This window comes from Asterias amurensis, chromosome 1, assembly GCF_032118995.1.
Source record: "Asterias amurensis chromosome 1, ASM3211899v1".
NCBI classification, from domain to species: domain Eukaryota; kingdom Metazoa; phylum Echinodermata; class Asteroidea; order Forcipulatida; family Asteriidae; genus Asterias; species Asterias amurensis.
Window position 1 is genome coordinate 22,849,167 of NC_092648.1, and position 24,363 is coordinate 22,873,529.

Below are 24,363 nucleotides of genomic sequence, written 5' to 3' on the forward strand. Positions count from 1 at the left end.
AAAGGACCTGTTTCTTATTAGAAACAAATTCTTTTGTCCGTTGTTATTATACTGATGGAGTTGTGCAAATGGTTTTACATCATGTGTGTCCGTGAATAGGCTTATAAAAGACACAGTGCTTTATAAACTGATCAACAAAACCGTCATTTGAGTAATTTACTTCCACAAGGACATTGAGTAAATTATGTTTTTGTTTGTTAAAAGTAGGACTTGAACAAGTAATTTGTCACACACTAAAACAACATCCCCATGCAGGACCCAATTTCATGGCTCTGCTTACCATATAAGCGAAGCAGATTCGGCGCTTACGGAAGCATCAAATTTTGTGCTTACCTCAAGCTTATTCCATGGGTAATCAGGGAAATTTGGCTGGTGTTTTTCATGCGTTTGAGTAAGAAGAGCCATGAAATTGGGCCCTGGTAATTTGAGTATTGTGTCCAACATCCAGACGGAGGCAATGTGTATTCTATGTGTGCATAGGAAAGACGCTGTGATTTTACACAATTCTAACATTGATTTAATTCATCTTGTTCACCTGACTTTACGTATTCTGTTTGTCCTCTGAGAAATCTTTCTTGTCCCCCCCCCCACCTGACATTATTTTCCCTATTCATCGGGTAACTGCTTCTGCCTACCTGTTTAATTTATAACACAAACCCTATTTTTAGCTGTGCCTTTGAAATCTCTAATCAACTTTGTACTTGTTTGTTCCTCATGCTGAAAACATTGCGTGCAGGGTGCTGTCTTTATTTGCCTGCAAATATTTCTTAACCATGACTTGTGTTCTTTCTTATCAATCAGACAGTCCCAATAAAGGATGATCTCAAATATATAGATATTACAGTTTTCTAATAGCTGCAGTCCATAGGAAACACTAAAAAAATATAACGAGTCTTAAACAAACCCGCGCGACATAGGAATCGTGATGTCAGTGGTGGCTATTTGATGTGGAAAATAGCGCCCTCAGTTTGCCAAAGCTGGAGAACTGTGTTCAAACTCAATTAGGGGAAAATCGTCACTGGCATCAAGGGGTCATTTTAATAAATTAGCCGTTTTTGACTCTCGGATGAAAAAGCCGCGCGGCCGGGTATATTTTTGACTTGAGTTATTTATTATTAAATGCAAATTTTGAGAGTAAAATGGTTATTATCGGTATCTACGATGTCTATTTGGCCATAAAAAGGTAATAGTTGAAATATTCAGATCATCCTTTATTGGCTGTTTAAGTTGTTGTTGACATTTGTAGTTAATTTCATATAGTTTATTGAAAAGTTTAAGGAATACAAATTTGTAAGTTTTACAATGGCTTCATTCCGTGCAAGCAATTAATTACATTAATACATTATTACATGGCCCCAAAATATATAATGAGCATCTGAGAATGTGGATACTTATTTCAGAAATTTTGTAGCTTTATTTAATTTGCCCTTCTACACCAAGAAAAAAAAAAAAAAAAACCCTGGACTTGATTCAACGCTATGTATATTTTTTCTCAGATAAAATTGTCCCTCCACCGTCAATCTTGATTATTCCTATCTGTCCACTTTGTACTCTAATCTCTGTGGTACTCAACTTTTTTTCTTCTTTTCTTTGAAGGGATCTTTCATCATGCAAATTTTATGCTGTCAAAGAACATGCTTGAAATACCATATGGTCTTAAGGGATGAAGGCTGAATAACATAAAAATTCAAATGACATTTTCCCTGTATTTTTTACAGTATCCAAATGCTAAATGAACACGTTGCTTCTTTTACTTTATTCAAAAATGTGCTTATTTTTTCTTTTTTACGCATTTTATATACAGTTTTTATTTGTTGGTATTATTATTATTTCACACTGAAAATGTTCCACATCTGCAGAGGGAATCCTATAATATTATGAACAACAATGCATGAAATATTGGGGAGAAAATGAGAATATTATACAGGCATGATATTCTTACTACTCTTGTCTCATTTCAGATTTTTATTTGCCCTTTAATAGCTTGAAGAGCCTATTAAAGCGTACACCGCATGCGTTAATGTAGAACTCATTACGGTACTCATTAAAAGTTCCTACTTTTTCCAAGAGTGTATTGACAGTTAAGTTGGTAATCCAACTTTATGCTTGTCACTTCTGTCTCGGCAGACTTTTATCGTTCTGTTTACTTCCCGTTGGATTGGCAAAGAAGGAGAGCTTAACTGGAAAAGGTCTTTTCATAAATTGCTGTCATAAGTAGATCATGGTTGTTCTTCCAGCATAAAGGAAATGGCCTTGAAAGGCTCACATTATGTTTAATGTCCGCAAAGTGATAAACATTTATGTTACATGGAAACATTAACCAACAAAAAGTACTTGTAGATCATAAAATTCTTTGTTTATTTCTCTCCCTGGTGCAGACCAAGTTACGACTGGATGCGGGTCATTTCAGTACGGAATCCTTCCATGAGGACCAATCGCAAAGTCTCGCTGGTCTTCAATCACCTTGAACCTGGTGAACTGGCCAATCATCTTACATTCCTTGAATACAAAATCTTCAGAAGACTAAATGTAAGTGTGCTTGCTACATTGTTGAACTGGGGAACTGCTCAGAAAAGTGGATGAACTGAACTGAATTTTTATTACATACAAAATTACATTAATATATTTGTATGTTTGTTTAGTTGCAACGACCAAATGATTCAGCTACAGTCAAATGACTCTGCTGGGGTCTACTGGGGTTAAAAGACTCAACTGGAGTCAAATGACTCTGCTTTTTGATACAGATTGGTCAACGACTCTGCTAGGTTCATGTGGCAATTGCCACTTTTCACAAAATTACATTTAAAGGATAGACTCTGCTTCAGTTCAGGGTCTTGAACAAAATCTTACCTTTATTATATGATATCTACCCCCCCCCCACACTTCTCTGTTAGAACTAAAAACTTCTTTGTTTTTAGTTTACATGGATTCAAGTATACCAATGGTTGTTTTCAAAAATTGTTTATTTGTTTGGATTTTTCCCACATGTCAATGACAGTTAATCATCTATATTTAAATTTGTTATTTACATAGAACTCTCTATATGACTCATGAGTTGGGGTGTGTCTGAAAATAAAGAGATGGACAATTAACTATAATGTGCGTCTGTTTAATTTGTTTATATGCGTTACCTTGTCTTTGACTTTGTAAACAGCTGTGTTTTCTTCTTTTTTTAGTTCGCAGACTTGAAAAGTTACGCCCTCTCTGGTCAGCTGAAGGACAATCTCAAGTTGGAGCGTTCCATTGGTCTATTTAATGGACTATCACTATGGATACAGTGTATGATTCTCAGTAGACATACACCCAAGCAGAGGGCAGAGGTCATCACCAAGTTTGTTGAAGTCTCAAAGGTCAGTGAACCCACTATTTATAATCCTTGCAATTTATCCCATACTCTTACTTTTCATGTTCCCTCCCTCCCTTTTTGAATAGACTGTGTAATTTTCATGCATATCAAAAAAATAGGCCCCTTAAGTTGTGCGAGTTTGTTTGTTTTCTTCACATTAAAGCAATGGAAATGGGACCAAAGGGGTCCCAAAATTTCTCAATTTGTTTGAGGCATATACATAGTCTATTGGAAGTTTTCAGGATGAAACTTCCTGTTTTTGCCTTGGTTTCACTAAATCCAAAAAATAATTAATTAACACATTTGCAAACCTCTTTTTCGCTGGTTATGATGTAAGCAGTGAACATTTCAAAATAATGTATATAATAAGGTCTCAAATTGATTTTGGGCTGTTTTATTCATGATGCATCATTGTATTTGAATGTTGCCAAGTGTGTTTTAAATCTCTGTTATAAATCTCCTAGCCTGCAGTAAAGGCTGTGTCCATAAATTGGCAGTTACGGCTATGGCTTGATCCAAAGTCATATTGCATTGAAGTATAGGATGACCTTACCAACAGCCATAGACAAAGCCGCAAATTTGGATATGGCCTGAATTTCATTTGCATTTCCATGGCAGTGTACAGTGTTTTTTTTATCATCACAATCGTACATTCTGAGAATTGTTAATGCATAACCAGCAACCCGTAACATTTTTTGGAGTGACATTATTTCTGTAATTGCTCTCTTATCCCGTAGAGATTAAAACGGCTGAATAACTTTAACACCTTGATGGCTGTAGTCGGAGGATTGAGTCACAGCTCACTGGCGAGACTCAGACAAACTCTCGCCTATGTCTCATCGGACACTCAAAAGGTATTTCAAAGTTGTCAAATTATGAGGCAATTTGATTTAGGGAGGGATGTTGGTGAAAGCATCTGTTAAAGGCACTGGATACTATTGGTAATTATTCAAAATGATTGTTAGCATAAAACAACTTACTTGGTGTCCTGAGCAATGGAGAGCTGTTGATAGTATAAAACATTGTGAGTAACAGATCCCTCTGAAGTAACGTAGTTTTTGAGAAAAGAGGGAAATTTTCTCTCAAGCATTAAAAGACTTCAGGCCTGAAGCCTTTTTTAAGGCGTCTGGAAAGCACACAAATTTGTGAAACAAGGGTGTTTTTTCTTTTATTACTCACTTGCAACTTTGATGACCAATAATTTAGTGCAAATTTTCACAGATTTGTTATTTTATGCACATGTTGGGATACACCAAGTGAAAGTTGCCAAAGGTGTCCAGTGCCATTAAAGAATAGTACGGGGTTTTTATTTTATCAATAGAAACCACAAGGGAAACTGACTGGGTAAATTTTGAAATGATTTTTGGGGTTGAACAAAGAATTGACTAGAGTGGGATTCGAACCAACGCCCTCCGGAATAACGTGGGTTTTTATTTTGTGAGAATTAGAGCATAGGCCCATACTGCTTGAAACAATGTTGTGTTGTATTTTTGCCATTCCATGAACCAATATGTCTGTAGCCTATAAGAGGTACAGTCATTGTGTTAACGTGCAAACCTTCCAATACAGATCTGAAAAGGTTGACTCCTGTTATTACCCTCTTATTTAAGTCCAAGGAAAGATTCATAATGCACGCCTCATTTTTTTGTAACTGTCCTTTTATTTTGTTAACCGTGATTCTTGACAATTTTATTAATAAATAACAAGTTACAGAGAGAGAGAGGTCATTCTGTTTTGCAGGTTTGGGTTGTCAGCAGCGACAGGCTATTGATTTTTCTCAACAACTCTGTGGGTCATCGACAAATTAATTAGTTGACCTCAAAACTCCTCACTTTGAAAATCACCACTCCACTTCAGATGTAGTCAGTATTAAATAGCCTGGCTTTTTTCACCATAAAGCAACTTTTTTCATTATCATCTTTTTTTATCGTAAAACAGACGATATCAGAGATGACCGAGTTGCTCTCCTCTGCATGTAATTTCAGCAACTACCGCAAGGCGCTGCAGGAAGCACGAGGTTTCAAGATCCCAATCCTGTGAGTAATCTTCATATTTTCTCAGTCAGGGTCAATCTATGCACTTCACTGATACTTATCTCAAACCTAGACAATGAGCTTACAATATTCTGCCGCCCACTCGTTGATTCCCTCGGAGATTGCGGCTGCCCGTTATCTTAATATCTCTGTATCTTTATTCACTTTTGTATTGGATGGAGGATGAAATATAACCTTGTGGGTGATTTTCAATTCTTGAATATTTTCTTTTTTGTTGTGGTTTTTCCTCTTCGATACGTGGACAACCATGAGGATGGAATATAACCTTGTGGGTGATTTTTAATTCTTGTATGTTTTTTTATTTTGCATTTTGTATTTGTTTTCCCCACCGTTACTTGGACAAGCATTATTCTCACTTAGCCTTTTGCTGAGGGCGTGATCATTTATAACAGGTTTTGAGTTATTTTTATGCATATATATTTCCTTTTTTTGGGGGGGGGGTGGAGGCTGGACTTGATACTCTTCCCTTTTAGAACCAGGTATGATATTCGTCCTCCTTTTGTCTGTTTTTCGATTTATTTATTTATTTATTTATTTTTTTGGTCTCTGGATTTTTTTTTTTAAAACATTTTGATTCAATAGCCTCAAATCTGTATTAGAGCCTACATCGGCCATGTAATATCTTTCCTTTTTAAAAAAATAAAATAAATACCATGCCTGTAGAACTTGTGGATCGGTGCCTGGATGCACTATGACCCTGTAAAGATTACCCCTCAGATACATGAAAAGTTGCACTATTTTTGTAGTCAATTATCTCCACACTCTTCAAAAATGTTCACAACTTCTTTTGACTTTAGTTGCAATCAAACCCTATCTCACCCATCTCTCAAAGAAGTCTCCTGCCCCATGTCAGGGTCAAGGGATGTAATGATAGAGGACTTGGAATGCATGCTATATTGAGAATATTAGTTTTGACTTTCAGAAAGGAATGTCAGTATCACCGTAGGTGTTATCTATGGGTGTGCCTCACGGAAGATAGAAGCGCCGTAGTAATCCATTTTAAATCGTTTAGTAGTGCAAACAAGTCTCACGGTCGCTTGATGCAACTTTTCAGGGTCTAACTCCAAGAAAGTTGAGGGTCAAAATCCCAACGTGTAATATTGGACCCTCTGTTAACACTCCTTTAGAGTATAGTTTAAAATTTGTGGTTTACAGAGATTTTTCAGAGCATAATATGATACTTGGCGCATTGATTCGGTCACTATTTAGTGAGTCGAACCCCAATGGATGTTTCTGTGTACGGTGTCATATAGTGTAGCTATGGTTGAAGATTGGACAGTGGGTACATGGGGTGACAGTTAACAGCAACGAAAGGACAGGATTTAAAAATTCCATTTAAAAAATCTGTTTTTCTTCCTAATGAACTAACCCTCTATTGTTTCCTCCACTGTTCTTTTCATACATTCTTCTTCTTCTTTGTGGCTGTTAATCTAAAGAGGTAAGCAGTCTCAACTTTTTAGACCGTCGATACGCTTGAACATTTATTCATCTTTTTTTTAATGCATGAAATCCTCCTCCTCTTTGTTGCATGTTTGTAATCATTTCATAAAATTCAGAAACAGGTGTTTGTGGTTAAAAAATGACATGTCACAGTCCACTTGTCTTTATTGTGCTCTTTCCCTTCCTTTTTAGACATAGTTCGTTTTTGTGTTCTCCAGGTAAACGCATGATGCTTGCATTTGTTTTTTGTGGTGAATGCACTTTGACATTTTTATTTCCTACCAGCGCTGTCGCTCCTCTTCGTCCCTCTCTAGCACGCTCTCTCCTGCTCGCTGACTGAAGTGCTTTTTATGAACCTTGTGTGAATAAAACCATATGCCATATACCATTTTACATGGAATTCTGCGCCGCCTCAAAATAGATTGCCAATGTTGTGAATTGTGCTTGGCTTATTATGTGAGTCAGTGAATGCAAATGACAGCTGCCTCTTTTTTTCTTTTCTTTTTTTTCCTTCTTTTTTTGCGGGTAAACAGTGCTGAGTATATTGAGGAAACACTTGTAAAACTGCATTGTTTGTTTAAGTCAGAGTGCTGTCAAATGGCAATTCTCTTTTTTTGGTTTTGGTCCATGAAAAAATTACAAATTTCAGCGCGGAGAAAGACAAGCGAGTGTCAGAGTCAGTGTTAAGTAAATTAACATACCGTGACAATTCCCATTAGAGATTGACTCACTGTTGAGAATTGTTTACAGCTAATTATGCATGGCAGATGTTTTTCTATGAAATCCTTCGGAATGCTCTTCTGGTGCACAACTTTAAATCGCGAGATGTGGTTAATTTGAAAAACACTTTTCAAAAAGCAACTTTTTAGCTGACAAGCTGGTTTGCTCAATTTTGGTTTCTCAGTGCCATAAGAAAAGAAAGCTAAAATTCCTAATATTTGCTGTTACTGAAACTTTCGTAAGTTTTTTTGTTCTTAAAGTGCAGTTGCATGCATGATTATGTGTGTAACGTTTGTCATTATTTTTGTGTACATTTCATGTAAGATTTGGAATAAGAAGGTTAGAGTGACAGGGTAAAAAGAAAAGGAAAAAAAACTTTCTTGGAATGTTTGTGCGGTCACATTGAAATCGAACTGCCCCAATGGTTTTGTTTATTTTTCAGGTGAATGAAGATGCAATCCAAAGAATTTTCATGAAAAAAAAGCTTTGGCAAAATTAAGTTACAATTGCGAGAAGTTTTCTACACAAGAGTTTGAAGTGAGATTAGAAATACGCTTGCATGAAGAATGAACCAATTATAGTTTTTGGTGTTTTTTTTGGGGGGGGCACATTAGGTTACTCATCTCGGCATGATGGTTAAAAACAAAACCTTTGAAAATTTGAATTCTAGTTGCAAGAAGTTTTCTAGACAAGTTTTTCATTGAGATTGCAATTAAGCTTGCATGAAGAATGAACCAGTAACAGATTTTTTCGTTTTACGGGGGTGGGGGGGGGGGGCACCACAACACATTAGGTTACTCATCTCTGCATGGTTGTTAATTAATGTATACTATACAGATGTTTATAATTTTGGTGATTTGTTTAGCGTGCCAGTACCTGCCCACCCTTCATAGATCTTAAAGATATTTTGCTTTCAAACCGGGCATATTTTTTTTCCCCATGTCTAAGCACAAAGGGAGACGGTAGACCCTAATGACTTCCTAGTAATCCATTTCTCCAAATGGGACCAGACACATAACACACGCACACTAATTAAATCATGGCACATAGCGTGATAAAGTTAATTGTTAGTGAATTACTTTTTCCACTCTGCTTTTGAAAACAGTCCTTGTCCCAATTATTCTATAAATACTCTCATCTGAAGCTGATTTCACCCACCTTCATTTACAATGAAGAGAGAGACAATTTGGGTTTGGTTGAACTTGCGCCTAAAGTAACAAGCGCACCTTTTAAAGGAATGTGTTGTCCTTAGTATCTGGGCTTGATTTCACAAAGCACTAAGATTCAACTTTAACTAAGTTGTCAGTATACCATAGTACATTGTTTTAAAGGATTAGGGTACTTTTTTTCGACACAAAACACAATGTCCGCAGATTTACATTAAACTTACACCGTTTGAAGATAATGATAGTATAAAGCGTACCGTAAAATACTTGTTGCTGAGGTGATGTAGTTTTTGAGAAATGAGTAAAACAATGTCATGAAAAAAAAAACCGTTTTTACATGCTGAAATAATTTTCGTCTCACGATCACTGACACAAAAATTATTTTCATGACATTGCTTTACTCAAAAACTACAGCACCTCAGCAAGTAATATTTCCAGGGAAGCTTTCTACTATCATTATCTTCAAACTGTGTAAGTTTAGTGTAAATCTGTGGACATTGTGTTTTTTGTCCTACAAAAAGTACCTAGACCCTTTAAGATCAGTCTTGGCTCATTGTGAAATCGACGCCTGTTGTATTACTTTTTAAAAACTTCATCAAATCACCTCATTATTTTGTTTCTTTTTTTGAAAGGAGTGGCTGGATAGACCCTTCCTCAGTGAATTTGTAATAATTAAAAGATGAAGCTTTGTTAAACAGGAAATTTGGGATAGTCATAGAATCAAAGAATCCTTGTTATTTTTTCCAAGTTACTTTTTCTTAAAGATTCCCCGAGGAATATTCCAACTGTTCTAAAGACTTAAGATTTGTAACATTAGGCCTATATGTTAAGTCTCTATTAGTTTAACCCTTTAGGGCCTACTGCGTGCCACAAAATATTTCACCTACCTTCAACTTAACAAATTTCGCCAACAATTGTCATTATCTTGCTATGTTATTATAGAAAATATAGAAGCTAAAATTTTAACAACAAATATCTGTTTTGTATTGTTTTAGTTTTTGCACAAAATATGGTGAATGGCCTGACAATTCAACCTTAGCAGAGTCTTTCTCATAGGCTATTGTTTTTCAATACAGTTATTTAATGAAAATAGAACAACAATCTATTAGCCATGTTTTGGAAAATGGTGATGATTATGTTGAAGTTAATGGTCTCTAAAGAGTTCGCTTCCAAGAACTAGTTCCTTCCAGGCCTAGCTTGCCTCTTTCAAAGAATGAATATTATCCTACACAATTTCTGAAAATGAAATTCTTCAACCTCTCTCCTTTCCCTAGGTGTGCACTTGAAGGATTTGATCCTACTTCATACAGCACTTCCCGACCGTACGGACGACGGTCAACTCAACCTACGTAAGATGGGTCAGCTCTCGGTCATCTTTGCTGAGCTGATGCAACTACAGAACACCAAACCTCCTCTTGAGACCAATGTGGACCTGGTCAATATGCTCAGGGTAAGTTTTTTTGTATGCACTAAATAATAATAATATCAATAGTAATAATACTAATAACAGACACTTAAAGACACTCTATTGGTAATTGTCAAAGACCAGTCTTCTCTCTTATGCTTAAAATAACAAACCTGTGAAAATTGAGCTCAATCGGTCGTCGAAGTTGTGAGATAATGAGGAAAGAAAAAATACCCTTGTTACTCGAAGTTGTGTGCGTACAGATGCTTGATTTCGAGACCTCAAATTCTAAATCTGTAGAGGTCTTGAAATCAAACTACTTCTTTCTCGAAAACTACATCACTTCAGAGGGAGCAGTTTCTCACAATGTTTTAGTGTCCACTGCCTTTAATGGTTTTAATGGTTATGGTTGTAGAGTTTATATTTTGGTTTGTATTTCACTGGAAACAAGTTAGATCAAAATTTCACATACTCTTTGGGATCAAAACAAGTAGAAGACACAATCTTGATTAAGTTACAAAGCTCCTCAGATCCTACCGCAGATCCTTAAATAATCTTACCAGTTTTAAAAGGCAGGGTTTACCATTGGTTTTTTAGAACCGTTTGATTGTTTTAATCCTGTATTAATGTAATAAAACTAACAAGTGAAAATTTCATTTGAAACGATGGTCACTTTTTTGAAAGATCACCGAAAATCCGGAGGGAATAATTATGTCCATGCAGGAAAACACAATCTGAGATTCAATTTTTGAGGCGTAAAAACTGATTTATTTTTTACATAACCACATAACTTCAAAGTTAAGTGTTTTATCAAAATGCTTTTAACTATTGACAGCTGCTGTTTTGTTTTTTTTTCTAACCAAATTTGTTTATTTTCATTAATTTAATGAATGTTTTGAAATAATAATTAAAACAAATTAAAAAAATTGGTCCTTGTAGTGACCCACAGGTTTTGTCCTTCTGGTCCTCATAGTTTGACTATTCCTATAATAGAGATTGTAACTGGACTTGTTTGTTCTGTTTAGGCATCCCTTGATCTCCAGTATACTGAAGATGAAATATATGAGCTATCTTTGGCAAGAGAACCCAGGAATTCAACGAGCGCAGTAAGTACACAAGTAAACTAACATCAGAAATACTTTATCTGTTTGCATCTATCGATAACATTCCACATATGGTTATAAAGTGCTTATTGGATCAAATTCAACTAAACAAGTGATAACATTTCAGACAGAAGAATTTTTCTGGAATGATACTTGTCGCCCTCTTTTCAAATAAGTTTTAAGACTGAAAATCATTCAAAATTAAAAAAGCAAAACAAAAAAAAAACATTTCTTGGGGATTTGTTTGTTTTGATCCAAGTTTCAGGAATCATCTTCCATTTCAACTAAATTCAAATGTTGTACAGCACCGATAGATTTAAGTTGCTGCTAGTCTTTTACTAAATAAAACTCATCTTATGTAAATTTTTCTTCAAAGTTGATGTACATTTGTAGTTCCATTGTTATTTTGTGGTTTCATTGTAATGTAATTGATATTGTTGTGTTCTACAAATCTGTTTTATTATTATATTAACATTCTAGGATTTGAAACTATTCAACTGTTTTTAAAATTAGATTACTGTATTTCTTGAAAGCTAATACTTGTTTTATTGTATTGGTTGTGTTTTTAAGCAATAGAACCATAACAAAATCTATTGTAAATTAGTATATATAATGTAATGAGTAGGGTAGATGGCCTTAGCTTTCGATCTAAACCGGACCTTCTTCATTAGTATATATTATATATAATAATAGTCATAATCATCACCAAAAATACTGCAAGGTAAATTAAAAGCCCTTTACTGACCTAATTTTTGTGAAGACTTTCACTAAAAACTATAAGTTGCTGTATTACAAAATTGCCATTGAAAAATGTTTTGTTGGCAGAAGTAACACACAACCTGCATGTAAAGTTCCTCTTTTATTTTATCATTCCCGTAACACAACTTGATTATTTTTTGCTTGAAGCAGCCGTCTACTCCCACCAAACCAGCAGTGTACGCAGACTGGGCATCTGGTGTATGTGTTCATCCCGACCAAGAGACCATCACTAAACATGTAGCCGCCATGGTGGAGGTAAGTAATAGGCCGTGTCCAAAACGGCAACTTCCGCTACAGCTACCGCTAGATCAGCGCGTCTGTTACTGTTGAAGAATAGGCAGATGCCACGCGCGCGATCTAGCTGTTGCTGTAGCCGTTTAGGACTTGGCTTTAGATAGAGAGGTTTATAGCAGCGTTAGGTATCGAATTGAAAACCCCCCAGTGTTTTGTTGGCCCTGTCCAAATTGGCCCCATGTGTGGTATTGGCTGTGGCTAGTGGCTGTGGCTAGTAGATGTGGTTAATGGCTGTGGCTAATTGCTGTAGCTAGTGGCTGTGGATAGTGGATGTGGCTAATGGCTGTAGCTAATGGCTGTAGCTAGTGGCTGTAGCTAGTGGCTGTGGATAGTGGATGTAGCTAATGGATGTGGCTAATAGATGTGGTTAAAGGATGTGGCCAATGGCTGTAGCTAGTGGATGTGGATAGTGGATGTGGCCAGTGGATGTGGCTGAGGCTATGGCTGAAGCTGTTGCGTAGGGTTTTGCTAAGGCGTCCTATGAGTATGCTTGTTCCATGGTGATCAATCCGCATCCATTAATTTGACAAGGCCTTAGATCTTGTTCTTTACACCTGTTTCCTCTTATTTGTGCAGTAATGAAGTTACTGCTTCATAAAAATGATGTATTTTTTTGGAAGGAGAAAAATAAAGGAAGGACAACAAATAAATAAGGATTTTAAAGTCTAGACACACTAAATCTTCAATCTATAAAAAAAAATAGTAATACTAAAATACGTACATTTTTATGAAGGGGAAAACAAAAACATAAAATATAACAAAAAAAAAACTCAATCCACCAGACAATTTCAAAAAGATATTTATTATTAAGGGAATCAATGTGTGGTGAAGAGGTTTTCAACTAGTGGTTTAATCCCAACGAGGCCAGGTTCTTGATAATTTTACCGAGACAAAGTAGAGGTAAATTATCAAGAACCAGGCCTCTTAATCACTTGGATGTTTAAATCTACTGCGGGGTTGCCAGGCTTGTCTTTATGCTGTGCCAAAACAAGTATAAATGTAGATACATTTTGTATCAATGTTTTGGAGTTAATATTTCATTTTGTATTTTGATTTATTAACAGACAGTGTTCAAGATATACGATACAGACAGAGATGGTTACATTACATGTGCTGACTTTCAGGGCATTGCCACCAACTTTCCTTTCATGGAGTCCTTTTGTGTACTTAATGCAGACAGGTCAGTACAGAGAGATTCATTTTGTTCTCATTTAAAGGCAGTGGACACTAAGGGTAATTACTCAAAATAATTTTTAGCAAAAAACTTTACTTGGTAATGAGTAATGGGGAGAGGTTGATGGTACAAAACATTGTGAGAATTGGCTCCCTCTGAAGTGACATAGTTTTCGAGAAAGAATTTGATTTTGAGACCTCAAGTTTAGAATTTGAGGTCTCGAAATCAACCATCTAAAAGCACACAACTTAGTGTGACAAGGGTGTTTGTTTTTCTTTCATTATCTCGCAACTTCGACGACCAATTGAGCTCAAATTTTCACAGGTTTGTTATTTTATGCATATGTTGAGATACACCAAGTGAGAAGACTGGTCTTTGACAATTACCAATAGTGTCCACTGTCTTTAATCGTAGGACTGTAGTAAATTTTCCTTGTGCAAATTGATGAATCCCATTTTGCATGTACATCCCCCTTCAGTAAAACATTTCCTTTTGATAATGATGATCAATAATGAGCTGTCAAGCATGTTCAAACTTCTTAATTGTCATTCGATGTTTCTTGATGAGTGTGTCTTATTTGTAGCACGAGGAACTTGTCAAATTATGTCATTAATAAGAAATACATCTTGCTGTAGTGAAGACAGGAAACATTTACAAATGAAAGAAAAACAATCTGAGGGATCAGCATTTTAATTAATCAAAGTTCAACACTTCCTGAGGTATATAGTTGAGGAAACGTTAACTTGATCAATTCACTCGCCTTATTTTAAAACACAGGGAAGGTCTGATCAGTCGGAGCGAGATGTGCTCTTACTTCATGCGGGCCCACAGCCTGGCTCTTAGCTACAGCTACAAACACAACTTCAGCGTGCACACCTACCTGACGCCAACCTTCTGCCAGCACTGTACGGGGCTCCTGTGGGGACTCATCAAGCAGGGAGTCAAGTGTAAGGTGTGTGGCATCAATGCCCACAAGCACTGCAAAGATCGACTGGTCATCGAGTGCAGGAGTAAGAAAGCAAACGGAACGAACGGGATTACGTCGACGATGCAGCGGAGGCATACGTTAGACGGGCCGGTCAATATGGCAAAGGCAAACGGAAACGCCAACGGGGTCGTCGTCAGCAGGAGGAAAAACAGTCACGATATCAAGGGATACAGCCAAAGTACTAGTCAGCTAAACAGAGGTGAGTGTTTGAACATCATTTGCTTGGGATGCGGTTGTTGATAAACAGGAGTTGTTTTATTTGTTTTAACCATGTGGAAAGATAAAATTCCAGCATCAATAACAAATTGAATAACAAAAAACACTTAGGGTGCTGTACATCTTTACAGTTTTCTTCACTGTTAATATGTTAAGTTTTGTTTAGTTCATTACCTTTCACAAACATCAAAATACAACTTAGTGTAAAAGGGAAACCCAGAACAGGCACTCAGGCAGGCCCACTAAATGGGGACCCTTGATCACACATCAGAATAGAACCAAGAAACAAAGACAGCAGCAAAATGGTTTAAACAATAGCAGAAAATATATGGTTGTTTTTTTTATTGCTATTTAAAATTCCACCATCAATACAAAAAATTTAAGCTCATACTGCATAAAAAAAATGCTCAGGGTGTTTATCTTTCCAGTTTTGTACATAGTTGTTAAATGAAAGTATTCCTTTGGAGTCTGAAATCCTGCCTGAAACAATTCAAGCAGTAGACCTTAGATTTATCCAATTCTATTTTCTATCCTTTGTCATCCACCAGTCTCAATCTCCAAGGAAATAGTGTGGGAGGACCAGCAGCGTTTTACTCAGTGCCAGAAGCAGATGAGACAAGTCCAGCAAGCGACACAGACGGACACCGCCCTCAACCCAGAGACATCGTCCCAAGACTCGGACAAAGAGGGTGAAGAACACGGAGGAATCATCTGCAGCAGCGGCCGGAGGTTGAGCGAACTCAGCGAAGACGACAGCAATAGTAGTTTTGGTGACCAGAATAGCGTGACAGGAAGCGATTCCAGTGTGTTCAAGAGCAGTACTGCATCCAAGAGTGATGAACTCAAGGACAAGCTCATTAGTGCAGAAAGAGTAGGTTTGAGACATTTTTTCTCTCCAGTGGTATATGCAGACATTTTGATTATGGGGTGGGGGCTTGCAGGGGCAAAGACAAAATTCTGCGGGGACGAATGTATCTAACCATTTGTGTGTGTATTTTTCCGAACTCATTTGTGGGACAAGAGGAAGGGAATTGAGCTTCTGCCTTCTAACAGGGCCCAATTTCGTAGAGCTTCATGCCTAATCAAACAATAATACTTTAAAGCACTATCATCAAAAGTTTCTTCTGAGTGAAAATGAGCAGAAGATCAATCACTGATGTTACATTTGACACTGTGTTTTGGCTGGTAACCGTATTGATTAATTTGGTTGTGGTTACTTTTTGTTCTGTGAATTTGGGCTCAGAGATTTCTCAAACATTGAATACTTGTTGGCTTCTGAAGTTTTATACTTTCATTATATGTGTACTTATTTATCAAAAGTTTGCTTTGAATCCTAAACTTTTATTTATTTTGAAGAACAGGCAATGATATTCTTTCTACTTAAGCCCGTTTTCCAGTTCGTTGGCCCTCCGGAATATCAGTAAACTTTTTATTAAATTAAAGTCTATAAAACCCTATACCATGAATACATGCTTACAATCCCTTTTACTCGATCAAATTGTCTCGATTGTTTCCAAGGGCCAAATATCATGCCTGAAAGAATCTACTTGTCACTCAACAAAAGTACTTCATTTTAAAGCCATTTGACCCTTTCGGTTCAGAAAAAAAAAAAAAAGTTCACAGATTTACAAATAACTTACAGGGTTTACAGAAGGCAATGGTGAAAGACTTCTCTTGAAATATTTTTCCATGAAATGCTTTACTTTTTGAGAAAACAGCAAAACAGTATAAATTCTCGTTAACGGATTTATTTTAAACACATGTCATGACACGGTGAAACGTGCGGAAACAAGGGTGGGTTTTCCGTTGTTTTCTCCCGACTCCGATGACCGATTGAGCCTAAATTTTCACAGGTTTGTTATTTGATATAGAAGTTGTGTTACACAAAGTGTGGGCCTTGGACAACACTGTTTACCGAAAGGGTCTAATGGCTTTAAGTCATCTTTCTGTTGCTTTCTTTGTTCTTTGCTATATAAGTGTGTGATTGATCTAACATTTTTTGCATTTTTCCTGCTACGTATTTTGTTTTGTACTAATAAGTATTGAAATGGTTTTAGTTTCATTTATTATTTTCTCCTATTTCTATTCTTTGTATTTTAATCTGAACTTGCTATTCCTTGCAACAATTTTGCAATATAATTTGTATAGTCATAGGCCTACCATTAAAGAATTGATGATTTTCATATCTTATTATTTTTTTATTTTTTTATTCTATGTTTATGTAATACTTGTTGTATGTTAAACACAATTCAGCTTTTGATGCTTGAATTTTTTTTTCAAGAAACCAATAATAATAATCAAACTTCTCTGTCCCTCAGGAACGAGAACTCCTGGAGATGGAGAATGTTCGCTTGAAACACGAAGTGACGAGCATTCAGGAGAAGAATAAGATGCTTGAGAGTCACCTAGAGCTAATCAGACGACATACTGTTTCCTTCATTCTGGATCAGATGGATACCTTACATCTACAAAAAGATACACAAGTCTGATGAAGAACTCTGCAAGCTTCTGATGCCACTCACACTTCTTGTAATTATGAGCGAAGCTTTTCTGTGATGCCGGCAGGAGTTGAACAAGACTTATTGTTACCCAGTGCAACAGTGGCAACAGATACCCAAGTCTGATGAAAAACTCTGCAAGCTTCTGATGTCGCTCGCACTTCTTACAAATATGAACAAAAGTGTTTCTGTGCTTTCTGCAGGAGTTGAGTAAGACTTGATAGTGGTGCACAAAGGGACAACACCCCAGCAACTCAGACTTCGTACAAACACAAGCAAAGCTTCAGTGTACTGTCGGCAGGAGATGAACAAGACTTATTTATTACCCAGTGCATCAGTGGTGCGCAAAGGGACACAACAAATCCAGCAACTCACACTTCTTACAAACTTGAGCAAAGCTTCATCAGTTCTGTCCGCAGGAGTTGAGCAAGACTTATATTATAACCCAGTGCATCAGTGGTGCGCAAAGGGACACAAACCCAGCTTACAAATACAATCAAAGCTTCTGTGCTTTCTGCAGGAGTTGAATAAGACTTATATAACCCAGTGCATCAGTGGTGCTTAAATAGACAAAAACCCAGCAAGTATTATTACTATGGTCATGCCAAACTGTTGATACCTGACGCAGATATTATTTTGAAAGCCACAGATAGTCAGCTGTTGTATTGTACTAAACTAACCATCGAAGGTACACATGTAATGTGAACGACCCCCCTCTAGTGATCACTTCAAAATGGTGCCTATGGATTAACGTGTAATGTATGATGCATAAAGGTCACGGGGGTGAAAAAATGGATGTTTCATCTATCTTTGGCTGTGGATGATTGTGAGACTGGTCTGGAGTGTGTGGGAATGCGAACGTGGACATTGTCATGTTGAAAGGAAAACCTGAAAAGTAATTTTCGTTGATTGCTTACACAAGAGAAACCTCATAGTGTCTACTTCCCAAATTACAAAAAGCTAACTTTAAATATGTTCTTTTGAACAACATTTACAATTGTTTCTGGAGACAAACTAGCATTAACCAGGCTCCAATGCATGGCACTCCTTAGAGCAAAATTCTGCGTTTAAAGAGTTCTGTAGTAAGGAGTGCTATGAAATTGGAAACAGATCAGAAACTGAGGGAAACAATTTATGCTATCGGCTTACGAGATAGAGGAATACACCTTTTAACACATGCACGCATATCGCATGAAACCTGCTTCACAACATTGTAATAGCAATGTTTATAACACACTGTCTGCACGAATACAGCATCAAGCCATTCCTGTGTACAGCTTACCAACCCCTCCCCTGACAACATTGCATCATCGTCATCATCGTCATCATCATATCGAGCGAACTCGGGCATCTTTGACAACGGCTCTCCACTGGTCTCTTCACTTGAAGGTCACGGCAGTTAATGCTAGAGTCCCGGTGCAGGGTGTCCACAAATGTTGTTGCAGGAGACCCTCTATGATCTTTTGCCATGCTCAGAGGCCCCCAGAGCAAAACTAGTTGAGTCATCGTTGCAGTCTCAACATTGTAAAGGATTCATCATCATGGTTGGAAGGAGGACGATAAAGTCTACCGTAGCCGTATCTTAAGAAGACTGGTCCTCGTGCTTATCCCATAAGCATAAGAACAAGTACTGGTACTTGTTTATGTATAAACATGTGTGTCGGATTTAACTGCGAGTCTCCAGAACCATGCTGAAAGCCATGTGAAATGATGCGGGGTCAAGTGATTATGGAAGTGGGCCCAACATGCAGACGCTTTCTGGCATAATTGACGAGCCTTGCAGTGTGAAGTCAGATGTTCAGGCTAAATCTTAGGTGGCCACACAGCCTCTCCTTTGCTCACCAGTAGAGGGCTCTTTGCTGATCAGTAGTGTCAAATTTAATCATGCGCAAGTGCTAACTGTGGAATGTGGTGCATGCTGGTCTAGCTAGGGATCAAACTTAGTCACTAGCTAGACCAGCATGCACCTCATTACACTACTAACGTGCGCATACAAGTATTTGTGCTATAAGGTCTTTGGGGAGTTGGGAGGTCGTAGCCATGTAATGGCTGTACCTTGATAACAAGTCATATGATTTTTCTTCCTCTTGCGTATAATTTTACAATTAAATGAGCCTGCTCCTTTTTCTCTGATAATTTTTTTATTTTTAATTTTTTATTTTAACATAAAATTCTATTTGCCAATTTGTCCATATGCAAACGGTCACATAACAGAAGCAGCTTATTGTCATTGTGCTGGCACACTACAATAATTTTTGTTGTGATAAAATTTATGAAATGTAAAGGGACATTTTTTTTTCCCCAGTGTAATTATATACTGTACTGTGTGTTTGTGGCGTGTCTACACCCCAACTCATTTTTGTATCTAGGATTCTGTATATAAATCTGTATTATACCAATTGTTTAACAGCTGGTCTGTGCTCAAATAATATAACATTTAAAAGTAAAACGCTTCATGAATTGTGTTGGTTTAACAAATAAAACACTGTACACGTTTGAGGTGAACATTCCGTCTTGAGCAAAACATTTTGAAGAGCTATTTACAACATGATTAATTTCGAAATGTCCAGAGAACTTAGTGAAATTAAATGAAATATTAACCTTTACTAAATTATTCTTCAGGCATTCATAACTAAAAATAAAATGATCTGCTTTGAAAACAGTTTACGCATTTATCTAATTTGGGGTGAACGAGTAAAATTGACAATAATGGAGTTCTTACATTTTCTTAACATCTTCATAAAAATGGAGATAATGACTCAAAACTTAATTTGGTCATTCAAGCTTGATTTCTGACCAAGGATCACCAAGCTGCAGGATATTCAATTCGTCTGGCACTTATATTTATTCTTTTAGTTTGGAGTTTTTTAAAGTAAAACTTGGTTGGGATAGAGTTAAGGCCCGGTCCCACTGCAGCGATAACAAGAACGATAACGATAACGACGCAAAGATAACACATTCTATTGGTTGAAAGAGCGTGTGCGTATTCTGCGTGGAGCAATTCAACCAATAGAACGCATTCTCTTTGCGTCGTGATCGTTATCGTTCTCGTTATCGCTGCAGTGGGACCGAGCCTTTAGGCAATTTTTTTTACATGGACGCACACAAGTAAAGAGGTGCAATTATGATATTTTGTGCAGTACATTTTGAAGTGTCTATGTCATAGTTGTGAGACCATCTTTAATTCCCGGTAGTAAAAGACACTTTATCAGAAAACCAGAAAGTTTCGGGGAGCATTTGCAGGAGCCCTAAACAAATGTAACCAGTGTAGGCTTATGGCCTCTTGGCCAAAGTGCAACTCCAGGCCTCCACGTGATACAGTAGGGAAAACAATAAGGAAAGATTTTGAAAATATACTTAATTTGTAAGAGTGAGCAAGAGTGGGAGAGAAGGAGAGAGACTGGATATTTTAAAAACTTTCCAAGCAAACTTGTAATTCCATGCCTCTTTGTGCAACGAGAGGGAAACAAATCTTGGAAATATATAGAAACGATACTAATTATGTAAGAGTGGGAGAGCGTGGGAGAGAAGGGGCGAGACATGACATTTTAAAAACTTTCCAAACAAACTTGTAATTCCAGGCCTCTATGCGATACAGGAACAAAACAAATCTTGGAAAGGATTAGATAAGAAACTAAATTTGTACGAGTGAGTTATAGTGGGAGAGAAGGGGCGAGACATGACATTTTAAAAACTTTCCAAGCAAACTTGTAATCCCAGGCCTTGTAATACAAGAGGGAAACAGATCAAGGAAATGAACTGAAAAGATAATACTATGGTGGAAAAAGTGAGCAAGAGAGTGAGATAGAGAATAACTTTAAAAACGTTGCAAGCACACTTGTAAATCCCAAGGCCTACCCGTGATACAGGAGAGAACAGAGTCTAGGAAAGAATTAGAAAATATCCTAAATTTCTAGGAGTGAGTGTGATTTGGAGAGAAGGGGCGAGCCATGATATTTAAAAAACTTTCCAAGCAAACTTGTAATTCCAGGCATCTATGTGATACAGGAGCAAAACAAATCTTGGAAAGGATTAGATAAGAAACTTAATTTGTACGAGTGAGTGAGAGTGGGAGAGAGACAGAATATTTATTTAAACAAATTCCAAGCAAACTTGTAATTCCAGGCCTCTATGTGATATACAAGAGGGAAACAAATCAAGGAAATAAATGAAACAGATACTAATTTTGTAATAGTGAGCCAGAGAGTGAGACAGGGAGAGACTTTATAAACTTTGCAAGCACACTTGTAAATCCCAAGGTCTACCTGTGATACAGGAGAGAACAGAGTCTAGGAAATAAATAAAAAAAAATACTAAATTTGTAAGAGTGAGTGCGATTTGGAGAGAAGGGGCGAGCCATGATATTTAAAAAACTTTCCAAGAAAGCTTGTAATTCCATGCATCTATGTGAAACAGGAGCAAAAACAAATTATGGAAATATAATAGAAAAGGTACTAATTATGTAAGAGTGGGAGAGCGTTGGAGAGAAGGGGGAGACATGACATTTAAAAAACTTTCCAAGCAAAATTTTAATTCCAAGCCTGTATGTGAAACAAATTATGGAAATATAATAGAAAAGATACTAATTATGTAAGAGTGGGAGAGTGTTGGAGAGAAGGGAGAGACATGACATTTTAAAAACTTTCCAAGCAAACTTGTAATTCCATGCCTCTATCATGTGATACAGGAACAAAACAAATGTTGGAAAGGATTATATAAGAAACTAAATTTGTTAGAGTGAGTGAGAGTGGGAGAGAAGGATAGACACAGAATATTTTAAAAACTTTCCAAGCAAACTTGAGAGTCCCAGGTCTTTATGTGATGCAGGAGGAAAACAGAACAAGGAGGAAAAAAATTAGAAAAGATACTAAATTTGTAAGAGTTTGAGAGGGGGTGTAAAAGAGAGGGAGAGAAGATATTTTAAAAACTTTCCTAGCAAACTTGTCTGCTAAGCTATCTGTTTCACAATTACTGCACCAATCACAAATCATGCTCTATAAGATTAAATTTGTTTGAAAGCAGCAATTTTAGATAAAGATGCTAACAAATTATGAATAAACCTTAAGTAAGCGCTGCTGCTAAGCTACTAGCTTCTCACAAATGCTGCATAAATTATAGAGCATGCCATTTTAGTTCACAACAACGCACCAATTGCAGTTAAAGCTATGTTACAAAGACAGAATTATCCATAAAAGCTTATTCGACAATTACTAAGAGACTCTGTGTGAACACTGAAAGTATGTACTATTCAATTTTTGGTTGACAAAAATTGTCCAGGGTGTTTTAAGGAGTAAGTTTTATTTTGTGTGAAAAGAAAAGTATTTTTTATTGGGTCGTTCCAAGCTGGTCCCAATTTCATAGAGCTGCTTGAAAGCACAAAAGCAGCTAAGCACAAAACAATGCTAACCAGATTAAAGTCAACAGCTAAAACACCATGTCAAATGTACCATTCCTGACTGGTATCATGCTCATTTTTACTTAGCAGGAAATTGTTTAGCAATATTTTTTGCTTAAGCAGCTCTATGAAATTGGGTCCATCAGGTCTTGTTCTCATCTAACCCTTGTGACTTATTTATAATTTCTTTTTAATGAATTCTATTGATACTTTTGACAATAACCTTGAGTAGTAGCCCTTCCTGTACAAGCACTGGTCTTCCACTAAATGCAACGAAAGAAGAAGAAAACAAAGCCAAAACAAAAATGGTGCATAGTAGCCTCAACTCTTACTAACGGCAGGTTCATACTTCATGCAAATGTAAACAAACAAATCAATCCTGAAACATCTGATTAACTCAAGATTTTAAAAATAAAAAGACTGGGCTAGTGGCCAATCTTGTCTGTATGATAAGGTGGAACAACTCTTTCCTCCTCTTCCTTTCTGTTAACTTCCTGCTTTTTTTCTTCTGCGTTACAAACAACAGTTTCAAAGAAGCGTTTGCACAATTTGTTTTTTTTTCCAGTCGCCCTGCAGTCGCTTGTAGGCCTACTCTTCAGTCTGATAATGTAGACAACTATGAATCACTTTATACGTTGTAATAATTGCATCAGGTTTTTGGTAAACACATTTTAAAAAGTCAAATGGTTGCTTTGCATTTGTGTTAAGTATGACCTAGCCATAAGAGTTGCTCTATTTTTCTGTATTTTTCTGTATCCAACAAATGGATATTTTTATAATAAAATGTCGCTTAACTTATCTGTCTAACTAAATAAAACTGGTTGTACAAAGGATGGGTTGAGATTTTGGACCAAATCGGTGCTTATATGGAGTGTTTTGGTTATTAGTTTACTAGAGTTAGCAACAAACCACCAGTTCTTTCAAGCCTTAACCAGTTCAAACTGGTTCTAACCAACTGGTACAAGTCACATTCTAAAGACCAGTAATACTTTATGCACAATATTGTTGAGCATAGATAGAGTGCTAAATTGTGGTTTATATATAAAATTGATTAAAAACAAACATTTCAGTGATGTAAATATTAAAATAAATATATATATTTGAGTTTCTATCAATTTTTTGTTGAAATTTAATTTATTCTTTAAGGAAGAAAGGGTTGGGTATTGGATGGTTTTGTATTCATGTTGATGGGTGATTATTACCTCATTGTATATTATTTAGATCATCACACATGACCACCGTCATTTTAACTGATTTTGACCCTAAATCAGCCATAGTGTTTATTGTCAAAGAAGTTGGTTTTTGTTTATAGTTTTTTGTTTTGTTTTTAAGTGCTGCAAAAGTTACACCTACAATGTTGGCTCAGTTAGGCTGGATAAAAAAGTCTGCTGTATGTGTACAGAGCTATGTATCATAACAAACTTTGGAATTATACTATAGAGGGCTGTCAAGACAGATAGACCCATTTCATAAGCTGCCATTACTGAGGTTTTCAACTCTCGGCCAATGGTAGGTCTTTGTTGACCTCAGTGAGGGCGCTGTTCGCGTTTGTGGCATCCTATGAAAGGGGTCTATTTGAGGAGTATTTTGTGAAGTTTCATGTTTGTAATGTAAATGTGATGTTAACGTCAATATGCTGCTATTTGTATAATGTGATGATCAAGTGCATTTTAAGATTGGTCATACAAGTTAATATTATTTTAACTGCTAATTTGATTAAACCCCTAATAAATAATTGGAAGAAAAAAAAAACATGATACTGAAGCCACCTATAATTTGTGTAAAGTTTTTCTAATGTCATGTGT

General features: G+C 36.6%; 1 protein-coding gene across 2 annotated transcripts in view; it reads left to right on the forward strand.

Moving 5' to 3' along the window:
- The window catches only part of LOC139954220 (ras guanyl-releasing protein 3-like), a 66,216-nt gene extending 46,154 nt beyond the window's left edge, over nucleotides 1-20,062 (forward strand). For both annotated transcript variants that reach the window (XM_071953942.1, XM_071953950.1), the window contains exons 6-16: nucleotides 2,379-2,529; nucleotides 3,177-3,350; nucleotides 4,084-4,200; nucleotides 5,285-5,379; nucleotides 9,996-10,176; nucleotides 11,157-11,237; nucleotides 12,144-12,248; nucleotides 13,352-13,467; nucleotides 14,239-14,648; nucleotides 15,214-15,536; nucleotides 16,984-20,062. In XM_071953942.1, the coding sequence (XP_071810043.1) occupies nucleotides 2,379-2,529; nucleotides 3,177-3,350; nucleotides 4,084-4,200; nucleotides 5,285-5,379; nucleotides 9,996-10,176; nucleotides 11,157-11,237; nucleotides 12,144-12,248; nucleotides 13,352-13,467; nucleotides 14,239-14,648; nucleotides 15,214-15,536; nucleotides 16,984-17,154 (1,924 nt within the window). In that variant the 3' untranslated portion in view covers nucleotides 17,155-20,062. The remainder of the gene's footprint in view (nucleotides 1-2,378; nucleotides 2,530-3,176; nucleotides 3,351-4,083; nucleotides 4,201-5,284; nucleotides 5,380-9,995; nucleotides 10,177-11,156; nucleotides 11,238-12,143; nucleotides 12,249-13,351; nucleotides 13,468-14,238; nucleotides 14,649-15,213; nucleotides 15,537-16,983) is intronic.
- Nucleotides 20,063-24,363: the final 4,301 nt, after the last annotated feature.